The sequence below is a fragment of the Dendropsophus ebraccatus genome, chromosome 11 (genome assembly GCF_027789765.1).
Source record: "Dendropsophus ebraccatus isolate aDenEbr1 chromosome 11, aDenEbr1.pat, whole genome shotgun sequence".
In the NCBI taxonomy this organism is placed as follows: domain Eukaryota; kingdom Metazoa; phylum Chordata; class Amphibia; order Anura; family Hylidae; genus Dendropsophus; species Dendropsophus ebraccatus.
Window position 1 is genome coordinate 72,281,852 of NC_091464.1, and position 18,747 is coordinate 72,300,598.

Sequence of the window (18,747 nt, forward strand, 5' to 3'; positions counted from 1 at the left end):
GCGGGCTGTGGCTGCTGAAGAGGATGATGGCAGGGGGATGCTCAGTGTCCCTCCAGTGCCCTGTGTCCCTCAGTGTCCGCTTGCCATCATCCTCTCCAGCAGCCACAGCCGCGACAGCTCTGGGAGTTGGGATATCACCATGTTATCCAGGAAGTGACATCACCATGTTATCCAGGAAGTGACATCACCATGTTATCCAGGAAGTGAAGCCTTGATGCAGTAGTAAGTGCAGGGAAAAAAGCACTTTATAAGCATTTCCCATAATAAGTGTACACTACCGTTTAAAAGTTTGGGGTCACATTGAAATGTCCTTATCTTTGAAGGAAAAGCACTGTACTTTTGAATTAAGATAACTTTAAACTAGTCCTAACTTTAAAGAAATACACTCTATACATTGCTAGTGTGGTAAATGACTATTCTAGCTGCAAATGTCTGTTTTTTGGTGTAATATCTACATAGAGGCCCATTTCCAGCAACTATCACTCCAGTGTTCTAATGGTACAATGTGTTTGCTCATTGGCTCAGAAAGCTAATTAATGATTAGAAAACCCTTGTGCAATCATGTTCACACATCTGAAAACAGTCTAGCTCGTTACAGAAGCTACAAAACTGACCTTCCTTTGAGCAGATTGTGTTTCTGGAGCATCACATTTGTGGGGTCAATTCAACGCTCAAAATGGCCAGAAAAAGAGAACTTTCATCTGAAACTCGACAGTCTATTCTTGTTCTTAGAAATGAAGGCTATCCCATACGAGAAATTTTTAAGAAATTGAAGATTTCCTACAACGGTGTGTAGTACTCCCTTCAGAGGACAGCACAAACAGGCTCTAACCAGAGTAGAAAAAGAAGTGGGAGGCCGCGTTGCACAACTTAGCAAGAATATAAGCACATTAGAGTCTCTAGTTTGAGAAACAGACGCCTCACAGGTCCCCAACTGGCATCTTCATTAAATATTAACCCCAAAACACCAGTGTCAACATCTACAGTGAAGAGGTGGCTGCGGGATTTTGGGCTTCAGGGCAGAGTGGCAAAGAAAAAGCCATATCTGAGACTGGCCAATAAAAGAAAAAGATTAAGATGGGCAAAAGAACACAGACATTGGACAGAGGACGACTGGAAAAAAGTGTTGTGGACGGATGAATCCAAGTTTGAGGTGATTGGATCACAAAGAAGAACGTTTGTGAGACGCAGAACAAATGAGAAGATGCTGGAAGAATGCCTGACGCCATCTGTTAAGCATGGTGGAGGTAATGTGATGGTCTGGGGTTGCTTTGGTGCTGGTAAGGTGGGAGATTTGTACAGGGTAAAAGGGATTCTGAATAAGGAAGGCTATCACTTAATTTTGCAACGCCATGCCATACCCAGTGGACAGCGCTTGATTGGAGCCAATTTCATCCTACAACAGGATAATGACCCTAAACACACCTCCAAATTGTGCAAGAACTATTTACAGCAGAAGCAGCAGCTGGTATTCTATCATAGGTAATGGAGTGGCCAGCGCAGTCACCAGATCTGAACCCCATTGAGCTATTGTGGGAGCAGCTTGACCGAATGGTACGCCAGAATTGCCCATCCAACCAATCCAACTTGTGGGAGCTGCTTCTACAAGCGTGGGGGGCAATTTCTCCAGCTTACCTCAACAGATTAATAGCTAGAATGCCAAAGGTGTGCAATGCTGTAATTGCTGCAAAAGGTGGATTCTTTGATGAAAGCAAAGTGTGATGTAAAAACAATGTTATTTCTAATACAAATCATTATTTCTAACCTTGTCAATGTCCATTCATTTCACAACGTATGGTGGTGAAGTGTGACTTTTCATGGAAAACACAAAATTGTTTGGGTGTCCCTAAACTTTTGAACGGTAGTGTATATTGGTAATTTGTATAACTTTGGGGGGGGGGGGATACAATACTTTAATAACATTTATTTTTTATATAAACCCCTTTATACTGGAAGTAGAGACACTTGTAGAATAAGAGCATACTGTCAGCTCCTGACCAGAATTTTATAGTATTAGCTGAATTTGTATATCATCTTAGTGTGTGACAGATAGAAATTGCTTCAATATCCGGCATACTCCCCCATCCTTTGCCTTCACCGCTATCAGTTTTATTGCAGGCACTGATCTATTTTCCAGATATTATCTTGAAATATTTTCAACATATCTTATTTCATTAAGATATCCAGTAATCTAACATCTATATAATCACAGCCTGAGCCATGATGTTCCCTAGAAGTCTAGCTGGTGCACTAGTGATATCAGTCTTGCAAGACTTTTGGCATATACTGTGTATATACACTCACCGGCCACTTTATTAGGTACACCATGCTAGTAACGGGTGGTCTTCTGCTGCTGTAGCCCATCTGCCTCAAAGTTGGAGGTACTGTGCGTTCAGAGATGCTCTTCTGCCTACCTTGGTTGTAACGGTTGGCTATTTGAGTCACTGTTGCCTTTCTATCAGCTCGAACCAGTCTGCCCATTCTCCTCTGACCTCTGACATCAACAAGGCATTTCCGCCCACAGAACTGCCACTCACTAGATGTTTTTTCTTTTTCGGACCATTCTCTGTAAACCCTAGAGATGGTTGTGCGTGAAAATCCCAGTAGATCAGCAGTTTCTGAAATACTCAGACCAGCCCTTCTGGCACCAACAACCATGCCACGTTCAAAGGCACTCAAATCACCTTTCTTCCCCATACTGATGCTCGGTTTGAACTGCAGGAGATTGTCTTGACCATGTCTACATGCCTAAATGCACTGAGTTGCCGCCATGTGATTGGCTGATTAGAAATTAAGTGGTAACGTGCAGTTGGACAGGTGTACCTGTGGCCGGTGAGTGTATACAGTACATATATATATATATATATATATATATATATATATATATATACTTTTTTTTTTTATATATGTGTGTTTTTCTTAGCATGCATACAGTTTTGTGCATGTGATGTATTTGGTGTTAGTGGCATACTGCATCTCTTATGTATAGGTCCATTGTATAGTAGACTTGTAATTTTTTACTCACCCAGCCAACAAAGCAAACCATGTGAGTGGCTGTCTTGAGGGGTTTTCACTGTACATTATACATACAGTATTTTGAGTTTTTTTTTTCTCTATACTTGCTGGATACGTGGACACTTCCTGATGTAATCTAAAAACTGCACTATGTGCAATGATCCGGGCACACGCTTCACCAATACCTCTCCTCCCTTCCCTCTTCCATATAATAATTCCAGGAAGCAATGACTGAGAAGCTGCAGCTACACCCCCCCCTTTAATCCCAATATTCACTGTTTTGTTCTGGGATTCGTCTATTACGTCTGCCCCTCATTCCCTAGTGGGAATGCTAGTTTTCTATATGTCTTTACCTCTTTCTATATCCCAAACCATTTTGGGTACCCCCCCCCCACCACACACACACAGACATCTCACGCAAGTGTACCTTGGGCTTAAGAACTTGCTATAATTGTGCAAGCCCCTATTTATAATCATTTTACAGGTCTACAGGGTTAGCCATCCACAGAGCCATCTGTGACCATACTAGAGACTATGCTCTCGGGACTACTTACCACAGCTGACCTGGACCATTCCAATATAGAAACAACTAGGATCTGCTTAAACAAACGGTGTTTATTGAATGTTAACAACCTTCACCAATATATACAACTAAGTACACGTATTTAATATATCCAAAAAACAATTCAGTAGGAAATAATAATGCACCATGTCGTGCTAGGCTTTCCCTACGTAGAACATTTTCTGGTCTGGTCCAGTCTGATCCCCAATCGGTCAAAAAACTAGCCACCAGAATACAAGACCACTATTTACACTGTAAACAATATACTGTGCAAATTCCAAGGTATTATGTCCACCAATGTCACGCAGTACCACTCACAGTTTATGCACCATATATTGTGATGACTATACCAGCAAACCAACCCGCATCTAGTCAAGGTAGTCACTATGTCGGCAGAATAAGTCCATCACGTCTTAGTTTAATCTGCTCCAATCAATGGGACACAAGCACCTCTGCGCAACGCGTTTCAGCCGCCATTTATAGTGACCTCATTAGGGGCCACCAAGGTATGTTGACAGTATTGTCTTGAGGATCTATATCATATGAGAGAACAGCTGCGGTTATGGCTACTAACTGTCCGAAGTAAAGAGCGGCTAGACGGTAGGTCCCATGTAGCAGTGGCTAGTATGGACCCTAGGAAGGATAAATATAAGGGTATCAGGATATGTTCCCTATTCTCTTCCCAAAATACCAAATGCAAGTAAGTGTAGTTATAGTCTCCCTCAATGCTCATTATTAGGGGTGAGTGCCCGGAGATCTGGAGGATAACCGCCTAAGGGAGGGTTATACAAAGATAAGTTCCCCTATCTGTCTGGATGTATATAATGCAGGAAGAAGTCTCTGTGTGAGAAAACTTACAGAGCTGTCTTCTCCTATGTGTTCCACGGCTCTACAGTGGCAGAGTATCGGGAGCATCAGCGGCCGTACTCAATGTTATGGGCCGTGCGGTCACGGTGCGCCTGATGTCACTGGACAGACTGGGAGCGTGCCAAGTCCTTGACACTCCCTGTGCATGCCCCTCGGGGAGTGTCCGCTCTCTGTTTGTAAACAAAGTAGCGGTGTTCCCGGCTAGATAGGCTCTCCCAGGCTCCAGCTATCCAAGCAGCTACTGGAATGTATTCTCCAGTGCTGTCATCAGTTGGCTTGTGGAAGTCAGTCAACCACTGAACCACTCCACTCATATCCATTGTGGGCAACACATATCTACAAAGAGTACCTCTTGCTTTTGATGACCTGGCATGACTTGCATTACAAGGGGGGGGGGGGGGGGGTCCATTGTGTAATACTTGCTTTTTTCATGTGATATCACTGGAAGAAAATTAAGTGCTTGCTGTCAGGTTACCCCGCAGCTAGGTGAGAGCAACAGAACACTTTACTTCCCTGCTGTCAGTCATCTCAGTCCTGCAACCCCATAGACTTATGATAGAACTGGCTGGATGGGGGTTGTCTGAGCCACAAAACACCCTACTGCACAATTCACCTGGCTTGTTCTACTGATCGGTGCGAGTCTCGGCCCTTGAGACCCCAACTAATCAAAACTTTTGACATGTTCTTGCAATATGCCACAATTTTTTTTTTGCCTATTTGAAAATAGCAACCAGAAAATGAGAAAATCTAACCTTTACATTTCTACATGGAAATAAGGAGGTGATACTGACACACAATTTGTTCTGTTTTTGCCTCTATTTTTTTGCATACCATTTTCTTTTTCAGTGTTTTTTTTTTTAGTTCTTACAATGTTGCTAAAATATGGATACAAAAAAGTGGAACGATTAAAACAATGTAAATAGTTTTGTGTGGACTTTTAATTTGGCATTTGACTCACGGCAGCTGAAGAAGTGAGATGCCGCTCTAGAAAACATGGAAACAGCCATAGAACAATGCGTACCCTTGCAGTGAAAATGCCTGACAAATAAAATGGATATATGATACTCAAATACAGTTTGAGGCTGGGTTCACACTATGTATATTTGAGGCTGTATTTGGTCTTCATGTTAGGTCCTCATAGCAACCAAAACCAGGAGTGGATTGAAAACACAGAAAGGATCTGTTCACATAATGTTGTTATTGAGTGGATGGCCGCCATATAACAGTAAATAACTTCCATTATTTCAATATAACAGCCGTTGTTTTAAAATAACAGCAAATATTTGCCATTAAATGACGGCCATCCACTCAATTACAACATTATGTGAACATAGCCTTTCTGTGTTTTCAATCCACTCCTTGTTTTGGTTGCTATACAGCCTCAAATATACGTAGTGTGAACATAGCCTAAGAAGAAACAGGGAGAAGTTTCCCAGGATTGGATTCAGCTTTTCCCAGCACCCGGGGTGGAGCGACACGGAGCTACAGTCAGTTAGAAGGGAACAGGCTGATGAGAGCAGGGCCGTTTCTAGAGGCGGGTGGGCCGGGCAACCGCACGGGTCGCCGACAGCTAGGGGGCGCTGGTGGCACCCCCCAGACTCCACTTAGCTGCGCGCGCACCCCCGGCCGGCCCCCCGCCTACTAGCTCGCTGGCCCCATCACCTGACAAGACTGCCCTCCGCCCCATACCACCGTAGCTCTGCCCCCGGACCGGCCATAGCTCCGCCCCCGGACCGCCTGGACCTCCGGACCTGCCGTAGCTCCGCCCCCAGACCGCTCCAACCCAGCCGAGCACTCTGCACCTGCAGACATCTTCTCCCTCCAGCAGCGCAATGACGTCATATCACTGCACCTGCTGAAGAGAGAAGATGTGTGCGGGGGTGACGGCGGCCTGCTCCTCGCAGGCTGGAGAAGAGGAGAGAGGGACCTGCTGTATGCTGGAACAAGGTGAGTATAATGGTTTGTTTTTTTGTGTGGACAAAACTATGGGTGGGGAGCACGGGGGGGGCTTATTACTATGGGGGGAGCACATGGGGGCTTATTACTATGGGTGGGGGAGCACAGGGGGGCTTATTACTATGGGTGGAGAGCACGGGGGGGGGGGGCTTATTACTATGGGGGGAGCACATGGGGGCTTATTACTATGGGTGGGGGAGCACAGGGGGGCTTATTACTATGGGTAGGGAAGCACAGGGGGGGCTTATTACTATGGGTGGGGGAGCACAGGGGGGGCTTATTACTATGGGTGGGGGAGCACAGGGGGGCTTATTACTATGGGTGGGGGAGCACAGGGGGGGCTTATTACTAAGGGTGGGGGAGCACAGGGGGGGCACAGGGGGGGTTTATTACTATATGGGGGCACAGCAGGAGATCCTACATACAGGGGGAAACTCACATAGCTACTGACTTTACTGCACATGACACAAAAAAAGTGGAAGTTGTAAAGATGCGTGCGGAACCTAATATGTTTGTCTGGCAAGTTCACAAGAGATGAATTGTTGCTGCAAGAAATCATCATGGTGGACTGGGCCAGATGGAGAGGAAAAGGGAAAGTGATGCCTCAGATCAAAGAAGACGTCACCTGTGAGTCACTGAACGGCTTTTTTTTTTTTTTTTTTTTTGGGGGGGGGGGGGGTGGGCGCTTTTAGCAAGATTCACCCTGTAGTCAAAATTACCTATTAGGAGACTGCAGTTACAAGGCTTCACTTTTGATTTATTGAAATTTTTGTTTCCTTGTGTTGCTAACACTTTTAAAGCTGAATATGTGATTTTTTTTTTTTTTTTTAACAAGAATATATTTACTAAAATGGAAAGAGATTATGTGCTTAGATGGATATCTTTTATTCAGTACATGTATGATGCCAATAAAGGTTAATGTGAACAGGCCAGTAAATAGTATAAAACCGTGAAATTTCTAAACCTGCAGAAAAATTTACAATATACTGATACGATATTATTATGATTATGATGATCTATCGTCAGCCGTGTTCATCACTGAGTCTTTTCCAGCACTACTGGAGATGTGCTTATCCAGGGAAGTGATTTCAGTGCAGAAAGCTGCTGACCCGTCTTCTGCCCATCCACCCTTCCCTTCAATCTCCCTTCTTTAGCAGAGATGTTAAATTGCTCTTTTGACCCTGATTTGATTATCAATCAACCTGACTGGAATTTGGTTTCAATTTCTTCTGGCTTAGCGTTTTACTCTACACAAGTGCTTAGGTCTGAAAGCAGGAAAAAGCCCTATGACCACTTGCTAGATGAAAAAGTGCCTGTTATTTGCTGCTAATCAACCAAGTAGTCACAGTGGCATGCACCGAAATCACAGCTAGTATACAGCGCAAAGAACATAACAGCCAAACACCATCTACCATCTATATTTCTTTTATGTCGCCCTCTCTCTCATCTTATCTATCATCTTCTTCCATCACTGTATAATTGCAGAATTAGGCATATTGTATAGTGGTATGACTAGGACACTGCTCACAGAATGTCAGATTAAATACAGATGATTGATTTGTAATTGCTTTATTTATTTATTTTTATTTATTTATTTTCTTTCTTACAAAGTGGTGTAAGTCGTGTTTATGTGGCTGTAAATGTTATGCTCCCCCTTATGGAAAATGCTGGTTGTGTTACTTTAAGAAAGATAATTATTGGTGTTTTACTGCTATTATTGTATATATATGCTGTGTATACTGTATTGTATTGTAGCTTTGTCACAGAAACTAGTAGATTTTAGAAGGTTTTAAAAAAGGGGGGAGGGGGTCTAATTAGAGTGGTGAAACTGCATAAGGCTGGGTTCACACTACGTTTCTGCAGTCCACATTTTTCGTCTGTTTTTACCAAAAACTGATAGAAAAGAGGATGCATTAGTGTACATCGGTTATGATCTGTTTTTCCATTGACATGCATTATAAAAATATGGCTCAAAATGCATCAGTTTTTTTAACGTACACAAAAATAAGTTCAGCTAAATTTTTGCATATGTATAAAAAAAACATTTGTGCCTTGATCCTTTTTTTTTTATTTTAAATAATGGAAGTTAAAGGAAAAATGGATCAAAACAGATACATACAAATACATCAGTTTTTCCATCATTTTTTTTTGCAAAAATTGATGAAAAAAAAAAAACAGATTGTAAAAGATGTGAATCCAGCCTAAGGCTATGTTCACATTCAGTAAGAGACCGGTCGTTCCGTGATCCCGGCCGGGTCACGGAACGGGCGGTCTCTGCCCGGATCATCCCGGCGCACCCACATCAGAACACTCCACAGCACACAATGAAGCATGGAGTCAGAGCCGCTCACTTCATTGTGTGAACTGACAGGTCTTTCTGCTGAATTGCGGCCGCAGAAAACTGACATGTCAGTTATTTGCGGCCCCGTACGAGATCCCACAGAAGATAAGGCTATGTCCACACCTTACAAAGTACGACCGTTGTTGCCGATACCGTAGTGTAAACATAGCCTAAAGATGTATTTAAGAGACAATAAGCACCTTCAACCCTCTGCTTTCCCCAGACTCAACTGGGGCTCATATGCTCTGCACCACAGAGTTGCTGATGCTTGACCATAAGTAATTTTATGGACAGCTGCCTTCAAAACCACTTCCTGTGCCTGGTTCTAGGTATTGTACTGAGAATGTGCTTGTTATTGTAAGGGTGGTATTACACGGGCCCATGGGGCCCGATAATACCTGTGAACTAGCAGCCATCTGCTAGATCGTCGCTCGTTTACTGGACCTATTACACGGCCCGATAATCTTTAAACAAGGGCTGCACCGATGTCCTTGCAGCCCTTGCTTAACTATATACATTACCTATCCACGCTCCAGGGCTGCTGCTGCGCTCTGCTTCTCCACGGGTCCCGCGCGCTCAAACTTCAGAGTGGCCTGTCAGCTGACAGGCCGCTCAGCCAATCACTGGCCGGGACCGCCGCGGCCTGTGATTGGCTGGGCGGCCTGTCAGCTGACAGGCCACTCTGAAGCTAGAGCGCACAGGACCCAGGAAGAAGAAGACCGCAGCAGCAGCCCTGGAACGTGGATAGGTAATGTATATCGTCAGTCGCCGGCCGTGCACCGCTATAACACGTAGCGGTGCGCGGTCCAAACCTATATCAATGATCAGCCGATGATCGTTGTCATCGGCTGATCGTTGTATTTATTACATGGAGCGATAAGCGATTATCGTTCCGTGTAATAGTACCCTAAGTCCTATCTGTTACTACTGCTGACCTTGAAGTGTCTTGATTAGTTTTCTGCTTAACCCCTGTCTTTCTGCTGCATCTGGTTGTATGGATCCCCTGGCTTGTTCAGTGGATGTTGAGTTGGTTAGATACTGTTGGCTGTTTGGTCTGTTCAGCCCTGTGGGAAGTCATAGTGAGGCCAGTGTGGACAAAGTGTGACCCTTAATCCTAAATACTAGTCAGTGACCCCTACATAATGTGACCTTGGCTACACTGTGACAAGTAAAGTAGCCTTTGTGTTTTAGTGGTGGGAATCCTGTAGGCTGGTGAAGACTAGAGGTAAAGGTTTGTCCAAGTGGCTCTTATAGATGAGGCCATGTTAATAGGGGATATCCCGCCTTCTGAGTAAAAAGGAAGATTTCAAGCGTGGCTTGTTTCATAACTAAGTTTAAAGAGGCAGTGTCACCACAGATAACCTCTTTTGACATGTCAGAGCGACATAATACAACAGGAAAATTGGCCATCACTCCAATACCACTGTTCACACTATGCAGGTTGCACGCTGCTGTGGCTAAAATACAGATAAAAACAGAAATAGTGCACCAGCATCCTACAGATCCCATATATACTCCCCCCCATCGTACACACAATAAAAAACTGCTCTAGATTGTTCTTTTTTTAGATGAGGTGTTTAGCAAACCATATGATCAAATAAAGTGTACCATCTCACCACATTGAGGTGACCTCAGAAAGGGATGCTCCTCCACTAGCACTGACCTCTCTAGGGCTCACATCAAGCCTACAACTGGACATCCATCCATACTCTGCCTAAAACACCTACAGGAGATGGGTGGAGTGCAAGCCACCAAAGAGTGGTATTGGAGGACCTTATGATAAAAGCCTATAGGCCGCGTCTTTTCTCACTGACACAGAGGAGAGAGAGGGCCGTGCAGTAGTGTGGGCCTCTCCCCACTTATTCTCATGACTGGTACAAATCTGGACACGTAAACCCTGACCGATAAAAACTTTTGACATGTTTAAAGATTTGTTTAGGTGACACATACACTTTAGCTGACATAGATTAAGTGTATCTCTATTGCTGCCACTAAGAGTTAACATTGAGTGGCCCTTTAAGAGAGGGTGCTTTCATTCTAATAAACTCTTCAACTGGGACAAGCGTGACATGATTGTGCAGGCAGTAGTACATACAAGGGTGGTTGGGAGCAATCGCATAGTAGCTAGTCATTGTGTGGTCAATGCGACTCCCCAGAACATGTCCACCTTACTTGGGGGAGATGCCTAAAGTAACCATTTGGGGCACAATGTGACTCTCAGTGAATGAATTAAATTAGTAAAGAAAACTATTGCATGGTTATTTTTATGATTTGTTACCAGGAAATATTCTTTACTATCTGGAGCCATGAAGCATTTGTGCCACCTCGTGTGTTTGCAATAATCAAGAATTTGTGCCACTGTTGTGTGAAAAAGAAAAGTCATCTGTTCATCCATTATGATCATTATGATGTGTCATTATTGTGTAAAGAGAACTCTACTGTGTGCAGCTGCGCATCCACCAGATGGGGGCAGGGTTTTATTTAAATTGATCAATCCACCCTTTCTCCATCCTATTGTGCCGCTGGTTTCTGCATCTTCAGTCAAACAATTCTTCTGAAATGTCAAAACTCAGATTTGAATATCACTTAATAGGATATCCCCATTGTAGACAGGCGCATCAACAAAATATATCAGAAACATGTCATGGGTACAGATCCCACCTCTGGAGTCTCTGGAGTCTCTGACCTCCACTGACCATCACTGATCAGAGAGGTAGCCTCCTACATAGAGCCCACCCGAATATGGCTGCCTTACCCAGCAGGACAGGGTTAGGGGATTCTTGTTTTCAGATAGGACCAACATCTATCAGACATTTACAGAATATGAATATGCCATAGATCTCTAAGGTGAGAATAATCCTTCAGGTATATGTTTATTACCTGCCCCACATACTACCACAAGGGCAAGGCTCCCCTAGCCCCTAGACAAGGTGCCAATCAACTAATGTCAAAAAGTGCTATAAAAAATATGTAGTCTTCCAGTACTTATCAGCTGCTGTATGGTATGTCCTGCAGGAAGTTGTGTATTTTCCCCAGTCTGGAGGAGAGCAGGAGTAGTTTTTTATGGGGATTTGCTACAGTTCTGGACAGTTCCTGACATGGACAGAGGTGGCAGCAGAGAGTACTGTGTCAGTCTGAAAAGAATAACCCGCTTCCTGTAGGACATACAGCAGCTGATAAGTACTCAAAGACTTGAGATTATTTTTCAATAGAGGTAAATAACAAATCTCTGGCACTTTCTGACACCAATTGACTTTTTTTCCCACTGGAGTACCCCTTTAATAGACGGCAAACCAGTTCTTTACATGCAAACTAGTAGGTAGTTCTGTAAGATCCCTTGTCTACAGGCTATGGATATTTTTTAGGCCAAAATTGTGCCATATTAAGATTATTACGGCCACAAATAATGATCATGTAACATTGAGTGCCTAAATGTGTTATGCTCACCCTAATAGTGTCCATATGTTGTAAATGTCTAAAAGAGAAAACTTAAAAAAAAGGATTTTTTTGTAAAGTAATCTGATATATGTCATAGAGTAAAAGCTTCCAGGACCATCACATCTCCATCTTTCTACTTTGAAACTGTTTCACTGACACTGTGCTTCTTCCTATAAGGATGCCAAATTTCTGGTGCTCTGTGACCTGTTACTGGTCTGTTCCATAAAGCCAAAGCCTTGGGATTGGCTGCTACAGGATGGAATGGACAGAAATCAATAGCATTGGGATGGAGCTGGTTACTGCAGAGTACTTCAGGCACTCACAAGCTTTGCTCATTAGGAGAGAACAGGCTGAGCTTAACATGACTTCCAACTGCAAGTGAGCACAGGCTGCAAGACACAGGGAGATGTGAAGAGCACACTGTCAGCTCCACCAGGATCACAGCTCAGGAGGCTGACTCCCCTGCACTCACATTTTTTTGCCATTTCTATCTGTGCCTTCAAGTCTGTATATATATATATATATATTTTCTTCTTCTATACCTGGACATTTTTTTTTTACCATGTACCCAATGCTTTACTCAAACCTATTCCTAGTGCTGCTCAATGCCATCCTGGGGGTGCACAGCTCCTCAGACACTCGTATAGTGAGTGGTAAGTGATGTCTCAGCATGGGCTCTGCAAACTTTGGACAGGAGCTTGTATGTTTGCTGAAGGGTTGGAATTGAATGATGATGGGCTTTACTTATGGCTCAATATTTATAACTGTTGTTATAGGTTAAACTAAGTTTCCATAACTATATATATATATATATATATATATATATATATATATATATAGTCAGGACTGCAGGGATGTGGTTGTGTTTGAGCTATCAGCATGAATTGTACACCTCTTTGCTTTGCTGTATTTGTGTGTGTTATTGTATTGCTATTGTTTTGTATTATTGTTATTTGATAACACATCCATATGTTGTCTTGTTACAATGCTGTTCTATTCAGCTTGGTTGACCTCTGCATCTGCAGATGTGTCCATAAACTACAACTTTCAGCATGCCCCGACAGTCACGGACATGGTTGGGACTCTGTACTTGTAAATGTATTGTAATAACAATTGTTAGAATTGTAATGAAGGCAAGACTACAACTCTCATCATACCCCAATGCATCCAGATGTAAACAACTAGTTCAGTGTTACACAACAGACGGCTTTTATCTGTTGCAAAACTATAAGTCTTACCATGTCCTAACAGTTTAAAGGCATGGTTGAGTCCCTGTACTTGAAAATATATCCCAGTAGTGTATTGTTCCCCAACCTGTGACACAACCGGCACCATGCAATGACAGCTAAAGACTATATGTCAACTAAAGACATAACGCCATGTCAGCAAAACTACAACTCTCATCATGTCCTGACAGCTGAAGGCATGGGTGGGTTTCTGTATCTTTAAATATATCCCAGTAGTGCAGTGTTCCCCAACCTGTGGCTCTCCGGCTGTTGTAAACTACAACTCTCATCATGTCCTGACAGCTAAAGGCAAGGTTGGGTTACTGTAGTTACAGAAATATTCCAATACTGAAGTGTTTCCAAGCCTGTGGCTCTCCAGCTGTTGCAAAACTACAAAGTCCACTATGCCCTGAAGGAAGCAACATCTGGAGAGCCACAGGTGGGTGAGCAGGGCAGCAGTGGGTAGCAGACATTGTCCATAAACTTTCCTGTAGTTATAGCATCTTGGATAGAGAAGGCAAATGTTAGCAAACTTTAAAAAGTTTAGGAAAAAGTCCCCAGAAAGTAAAGCCAGGATCATCACCAAGTACTGTATCAGTCGCTCATCGTCAGAAAATGTAAGAAAATAAGATTTTACATAGGACTGCAGACACTCCTGTTAATGAGGATTCTCATATATGTAGACTTGAATTACAGATGCAGCAGTGTTAAATAAAAAATGGTAGTAGTGCTGAGTTTGTCATGTGGTATAACTCACAAGGTGTTATTTATAGTCTTACATAGGACTGCAGGGAAAGCCACTTATATTAGATAAAAGACCATCATACAGTCCCGAATTCAGCTCTGCTACATCTGTGCAAGGAATAGTTGATGAGATACAGCGGCTCAATTAATAAACTGCAGGATCCAGCAGAACTGTCAAGTGGTGTCTGTTCTAATATTGAAATAAATTTGGCAGCTCCCGGCAGCTCTGCTCATAATGTATAGGTAAGAATTGGCCATTGTAATGACCTGTTGGCTACCATCAGAGGCTGCAGGGCTTGGGGCAATTTACCAAAATCTCCATTCTGCAGATCCATAGTAAACTGTTGCCAAATGACTAAGGGCTGCTGCGTAATGACATTTCCAATACTCTCTGCTGATGTTACTATTTATATGGTCACAATTACTTTACTTGGCAAGAAATGACTGCAGGTAATGTCTCCTGACTGGTGAGACGTCTTACTTCCTTCATACAGGTGGAATAAAGGATTGCATCTACTCATACAAGTTCAAATCGTGTACAAAAAAAAAGTTTGAAAAACTAGATAGAAACCCCTGGCTCAGGTTTTTATAATTTGCGAAACTAAAACTAATATTATTATTAAGAAAAACCATTAAAGGGGTTATCCAGAATTAGAAAAAGCACAGCTACTTTCTTGCAAAAACAGCACCACCCTTGTCTTCAGGCTGTGTGTGGTATTACGGTTTGGCTTCATTCACTTCAATAGAACTGAGCTGCAAAGCCCCACACCTACTGAGGACAGGAGAGGCGCGGTTTCTGGAAGAAAGCAGCCATCTTTTTCTAAACCTGGACAGCTTTTTTTAAAAAGAGGTATTCTAACCAAAGACATGTCAAGTTAAAAAAAATGCAGTCTAATCTGAAGCCATCATGTCATGAAGTAAGATTGATATATGGTTTGGCATGAAAAGTTGTGATTTATTCATGTAAGTCTCTATTTCATCTAGGTTAAATAGTCAAGTGGGCGGTTTTACTTAGTGGTTGACAGATAGCTGTATAAATGTGCATGTAGAGAGAGCTGTCAATCACGGATTTGGACCACCCTCTTGACTACATATCCCAGAATGAGCAGATATTTATATGAATGAATGACATTTTATCCAGGAACGTTTCCTGCATAACTGTATATGAATCGGATCAGCTCCTCCTGCTCTATACCATAATAACTGCAGGGATGGAATTACCCATTTAAAATCTATGGAAGCTACACCCATAGACTGTAATGGAGAGGGCAGCCTGTTTTCCATGGTTTCTTCTTCCTCCATTGTTGGTCACTATTGGTTGTTTTATTCTTGATATGAAAGTGACACAAAATCAGTTGGAGGACCATCTGCTTTAGGGTATGTTCTCACACAGTAAAATAATAGCAAAATACGGCTGTAATTTTAAGTGAAAATAAGACCATTGTCAACAGGTGAAAGAAAACATCTGTAATTTGCAAAATCAGGTAATTAAGGCCAAATCAGGAGTGGGACTGACAGGGCAAGATTATAATGAAAAATTTGCACAGTTCCTGGTTTTGTTTGAAGAAAAAGACTGATGGAAATACTATGTGTGAACACAGCCTAATAATAGGCATGTTCATTATTTGTACATTATTGTTACCAATTACGGACATTATTCTATATAGTGTGTGCACTGCTTGCCAATTCCCTATTGACTTCAGTAGAGTGCATTGTTAGGCTGTGTTCACACCCTGTCTTTTTTAGAAAAATAACAAGACGTTTAAAATAATTGCCAGTTATTTTCATTGAAGTCTATGGAAACAAAGTCCGTTAGTTCACACAATCTATTGTTCGCAGCTGACGTCAAATTAAGGTTCATCTATTGGCGGCCAGTGGCCATTATTTTATGTTGTTCACTATCCCTTCACCATCCTTTCAATGAAATTCAGTGGGCCTTTAAAAATAGTCACACCCACAGGTGCAAGGGCTTACCGTATATACTCCTCCCAGCGTACACACAGTAAACACCTGCTCTGTAGATATTAAAAAGTGAGGATCTTAGCAAACTATTTGATCAAACAGAGTGTACAATGTCGCCAACGTTAAGGCGTCCTCGAGACATGGTCCCTACTCTAGCATTTTCATACTAGCAATAGCCTCTCCTGGGCTGAATAAGCCTACAACTGGGCAGGTAGGAGCAAAATGATCTCTTTTATAGCACCCTTGGGACATGGGTGGAGTGCAGGCCAACAGGAGGTAGCCACCCCCCCCACATTCAACAGAAAAAAAGGGAAAATTGGCCGCACATCTATGACTTTATTCACACTGCAGGAGGAGTATATACGGTAATCCCTTGCACCTGTGGGTTGCTGCTGCACTTTCAGTTTTTTTGTCTGTACTCAAGCCACGAGCAGCATGCAACCTGCAGTGTGAATAAAGTCATAGATGTGCGGCAATTTTCCCTTTTTTTCACACTCAAAGGATGGTAAACTTGAATAATATACCAACGGCCATCATTGCAATGACGGCCACCAAAGTAAGTTAAACAGCGGCCGTTATTTGATACTCAAAACAATGGCTATTTTGAGTATCAAATAACAGCTGTTAAAATCGTGTGAACAAAGCCTTATATTGAAAAATTTTATCTCAAAATTACAGCCGTATTTTTGGTATTCTTTTAGTGTGTGTGAACATAGTCTTATACTTAGGTGTCAGTTTTATGTGTCAGCTATTCATCTTCATTCAGACACAGGTAACCCTTACCTTCCAGTGTTAAGAACCAGGGTGCTGGCCTCCAGTCATCCACACTACAACATGAGGCTGACCGTATGTGGACAGTGACTTTTGTGTCAACTTTTTACTGTGCAGGTGGAAGGAGGAGAAGCCTGGCCGACCCTACGGTTGTGAGACCTGTTTGGTCACACAATATACAACACCTAATACCATGCAGCTGAATACTGGCCTTGCTTAGAAGGTACTCTACTTACGGAGGCCATGTTCACACAAAGTATGTTAAGTATTAATCACGGCTGTTGTTGCTGATTTGCAACACGGCCGTGATTAATACTTAACTTACATTGTGCTGCAGCTAGAGGCAATCCTGGCCGAAGTGTATACACATAATATACACTCTGGCCAGAATCGCTAGCGGCCGCACAAAAACTGACATGTCAGTTTTCTGCGGCCGCTTTTCATTTACAGTAGATGCAGAAGACATGTCAGTGCACACAATGGAGCATGGGGATCCGGCCGCACGCTCCATTGTGTGGAGCGGTAAATGGGATGCATCCGAATTTAGCAGAAATGAAGACCATCCGGCCGATACTGCAGTAATCCATTACTGAAGTAATGCAATATTGCCAAATTGCCAAATCCACGTCCAACCTGTGGGATCGGCACTGAGCATGGGCACGGAGAGGCTGCAGTTCTAATGTGGTGTGGTGTCTAATTCAATGTATTTCTCCTGCATGGTGCAGTTGCATCTCTTGTGCAGGGAACTGCATGCAGTGCAACCTCATTTTCTTAAATGGTTCTAGCCGCAGTTCCCTTCACAGCTGTGTGGCCAGGGTTGCAAATCTCTAAGGGGAGACAGCTGAAGCGCTATGCCCCCTTTAATCTGACTGGAGTCGTTCTGAGATGTTGGGAAATTAACTAAGATGGGGAAAACTCTTTCAGCCAGTCTGCCAACAGATGCCCAGTAACATAGCCAAGTAGCAAATGAATGGCTGGGATCAGTTTGAAGCACAGGTTGTGAGTCTACATAAAGCTACAATTACACCTACAACACTGTACTTAACTCTTCTACAACTCTAGGTTATTGTTAGCAAAGCCTTTACACATATTAGGGACAGCTTCATAAGAAACTGGTTATCACATCGGTATGCTTCGGTATGCTTGTGGAAAGAAAGCAGATGCAGAACTTTAGAACAAACTCTCCGCAGGTCACATGGGGATTAGAATAATTCATTTAAAAAAAAAAAAACTGCAATGTATAATAGTTGTGTTACCAAAAATATGTTTCCAGTCTATTGTACCATAATGGTTGGGCCCAAAGCAAAATCTGTACCAGTGCCCCTCAACCATCGTGTGCCCTTTATAGCAGTTTCTTCCAGCATTGAGCTCCCTCAGGCACCAGGACCAAGGTGCAACTCTTGTCACTATGGTGTCACCTGGTGTCACCTGTGTTAGCAAGGCACATGGGCTAGATCGTTAAGGCACTTGTGTAGTTTTCACTGCAGAGGAATAGGAAAGAGGGTGGGGAGGAGGGACAGAGGAGTGGTGCAAAGTTAGGGCACAGATACTTCAAGCCACTGCCGTTTAAAAGTTTAAAAGTTGTTTTTTAGGACAATATCTACATCACCTGCTGAACGGACCCCATGACAGATCTTTGATTAAAAGCAGCTATCCGAAGGTACAAGTGGTTTGGAGGGGCAGATTGTGGGTACAGAGTCGCTTTAAAGGAAATCTGTCACCTCCAAAACCCCTCCAAACTAAAGTAATCAGTAAATAGGGTCAAAAATTCCAAATCTGTTATTTTTAAAAAAAACTTTGATTCACTTTCATTACCCTGCAGTAAGCTAGCAAACAGGGAATACTGGCATAGAGAAGAATTATAT

General features: G+C 42.8%; 1 protein-coding gene across 2 annotated transcripts in view; it reads left to right on the top strand.

The window, feature by feature from the left end:
- Positions 1 to 12,527: 12,527 nt before the first annotated feature.
- CHODL (chondrolectin) overlaps positions 12,528 to 18,747 on the top strand; it is a 75,546-nt gene continuing 69,326 nt past the window's right edge. For both annotated transcript variants that reach the window (XM_069945563.1, XM_069945564.1), the window contains exon 1: positions 12,528 to 12,832. In XM_069945563.1, the coding sequence (XP_069801664.1) occupies positions 12,742 to 12,832 (91 nt within the window). In that variant the 5' untranslated portion in view covers positions 12,528 to 12,741. The remainder of the gene's footprint in view (positions 12,833 to 18,747) is intronic.